The 2,500-nt window shown below is 46.0% G+C and overlaps 1 protein-coding gene across 1 annotated transcript in view; it reads left to right on the forward strand.

Moving 5' to 3' along the window:
- The window catches only part of meak7 (MTOR associated protein, eak-7 homolog), an 8,893-nt gene extending 7,546 nt beyond the window's left edge, over window positions 1-1,347 (forward strand). Inside the window, exon 8 of the mRNA XM_084453089.1 lies at window positions 67-1,347. Within this exon, the coding sequence (XP_084309215.1) occupies window positions 67-183 (117 nt within the window). The 3' untranslated portion in view covers window positions 184-1,347. The remainder of the gene's footprint in view (window positions 1-66) is intronic.
- The last annotated feature ends 1,153 nt before the right edge of the window (window positions 1,348-2,500 follow it).

The following is a 2,500-nucleotide window of genomic DNA, read 5'->3' on the forward strand; positions in this document are numbered from 1 at the left end:
AGGGTCAGATTAAGAGCCTATTCTATCACCTGTGTGTGTCTGTGTATGTGTGTGTGTGTGTTTTAGAGGGACACCAAGAGGAGCATCCTGGATGCGGACCTGGAGGTGCAGGCCATGATGGAGATGACAGGGAAGACTCTGCATAGCCAGGGCCTCCGTGAGCCTGAGGAGGATGAGGACTAGCCAGGGCCTCCGTGAGCCTGAGGAGGATGAGGACTAGCCAGGGCCTCTGTGAGCCTGAGGAGGATGAGGACTAGCCAGGGCCTCCGTGAGCCTGAGGAGGATGAGGACTAGCCAGGGCCTCTGTGAGCCTGAGAAGGATGAGGACTAGCCAGGGCCTCCGTGAGCCTGAGGAGGATGAGGGCTAGCCTGGAGCACATCTGGATCTGGACTGGACTAGACTGGAGTGTGGACTAGACTGGAGTGTGGACTAGACTAGACTAGACTGGGCTGGACTAGACTGGAGTGTGGACTGGAGTGTGGACTAGACTAGACTGGTCTGGTCTGGTCTGGTCTGGTCTGGTCTGGTCTGGACTGGACTGGTCTGGTCTGGTCTGGTTCTGGGTCTGGGCCAGAGAGAGACAGACTTTTCAGAGGATTTGTTATACTCTTGACTCTGGGGCAGACCTGATGTGTGTTATACTCATGACTCAGCAGACCTGGTGTGTGTTATACTCATGACTCTGGGGCAGACCTGATGTGTGTTATACTCATGACTCTTGGGCAGACCTGATGTGTGTTATACTCATGACTCTGGGGCAGACCTGATGTGTGTTATACTCATGACTCTGGGGCAGACCTGATGTGTGTTATACTCATGACTCTTGGGCAGACCTGATGTGTGTTATACTCATGACTCTGGGGCAGACCTGATGTGTGTTATACTCATGACTCTGGGGCAGACCTGATGTGTGTTATACTCATGACTCAGCAGACCTGATGTGGACTTGATTATATTCTCAGGAGTGTATTTGTGAATACATTTACATATGTTGGGACAGTTTTCAGATATCGGACATTTAATGCAAAAAGGAGATAACTTACGCACACAGGCAGGTGTGCACGTGTAACAGAAAGGAATTATCTAACAGGTGTCACTGTGTTGCTCGTCAGTATAGCCTCCTCCCTCACTTCGCCCACACTGGGTTTGAACTCAGGTCCTCTGACTGACCAGCGCATCTGACCACCTCTCTTAAATACCACAACCAGCTACATCACCAGAAAGCCAGCAATCCGATGTCGCGGGTGGGCGGTATTTATTCTGAGTGAGTTTAATTTAACTAGGTCACACATGTGGGAGTGTGCTTTCGTGAATGAGAGTGTGTGTGTGTGTGTGTGTGTGTGTGTGTGTGTGTGTGTGTGTGTGTGTGTGTGTGTGTGCGTGTGCAATGTCTTATATCTTTAATCTCAGTGTGCACTGTTGGCCGCAATAAAGAACAGAAATCTCTCCCACCTTCCTGTGTACTCTGCTTCCACTGGTTCGTCTTTCTCCTTCATTCAAATTACCTTAGAAGAGTGACGTTGTATATATGCAAATCTGTGAAATGAAATCCTCTGTAAATAGAATGATGGGTGTGTCATATGAAGTAAAACCCAAAAATATTTTAACATGAATTTTTGCATGGGGAAAACACTCAGGTTCTACACGGATACTTCCGGTTCATCTTGCCATGAACTATCCTCCCTGAGTTCAGACGGTTCTTTCTCCAGAGTGGGTATTTCATAAGAACATTGTCCGGGAGAACATAGGTCAATAGTCGTCTAAAGGTTGTAGGCCTATCTATGTATACAATTTCATTGGTAAAATAGGAAATTATTATTATTATTATTATTATTATTATTAGTAGTAGTAGTAGTAGTAGTAGTAGTATTATATACGATCAGGGTTACAGAATATAATCATTTCTGAAAAACAAATGTGAACCCTTCGTTCTCCATCCCCGTCAGAATGTGAGCGGTGCCTCGAGCAGGTGCTTTCCGCCCCGCACCCGGGAGCGCATGCGCACATGGAAGTAGTCTTAATTCAGTAGGCCTACTATAGTCATAGTCCGTGGCCATTGTAAGCGATCTACAACCGTTATAATGCATAGGATGGCTCTTCTATATCATCTCATTGAATAAACTATAACTTTAGGCTATAACGGGACTCTGATGTGGCAACTCCTTTGCGTCCAGTGGCTTCTTTGCATTGATACCATCTCTGCTTCCGGATATGTTATTACTGCTATGCCTATAATGCAAGTTAACTTTTACTTCCTTGTACAAGGAAATAGAGGAACTGACCATCTGTTTGCGAGACTATAGCCTACAGTAGAACTTTGCCCTTCTGAAAAGTATAGAAGCATGAACTAATTCAATCAAGTTGCTTCTTAACTGCGCTCTAAGGGGCTTGTTTGTTTTGGGGTAAGTCTTCATACTTTTATTCAGGGTTTTTTTTCTGTGTGGTTGTGGAATTTCTGCCTCTGTCTCAAATGAACAATGGGGTAGGTTAGGCTGTAGT

This window comes from Borostomias antarcticus (assembly GCF_949987555.1).
Source record: "Borostomias antarcticus genome assembly, chromosome: 18".
NCBI lineage: Eukaryota > Metazoa > Chordata > Actinopteri > Stomiiformes > Stomiidae > Borostomias > Borostomias antarcticus.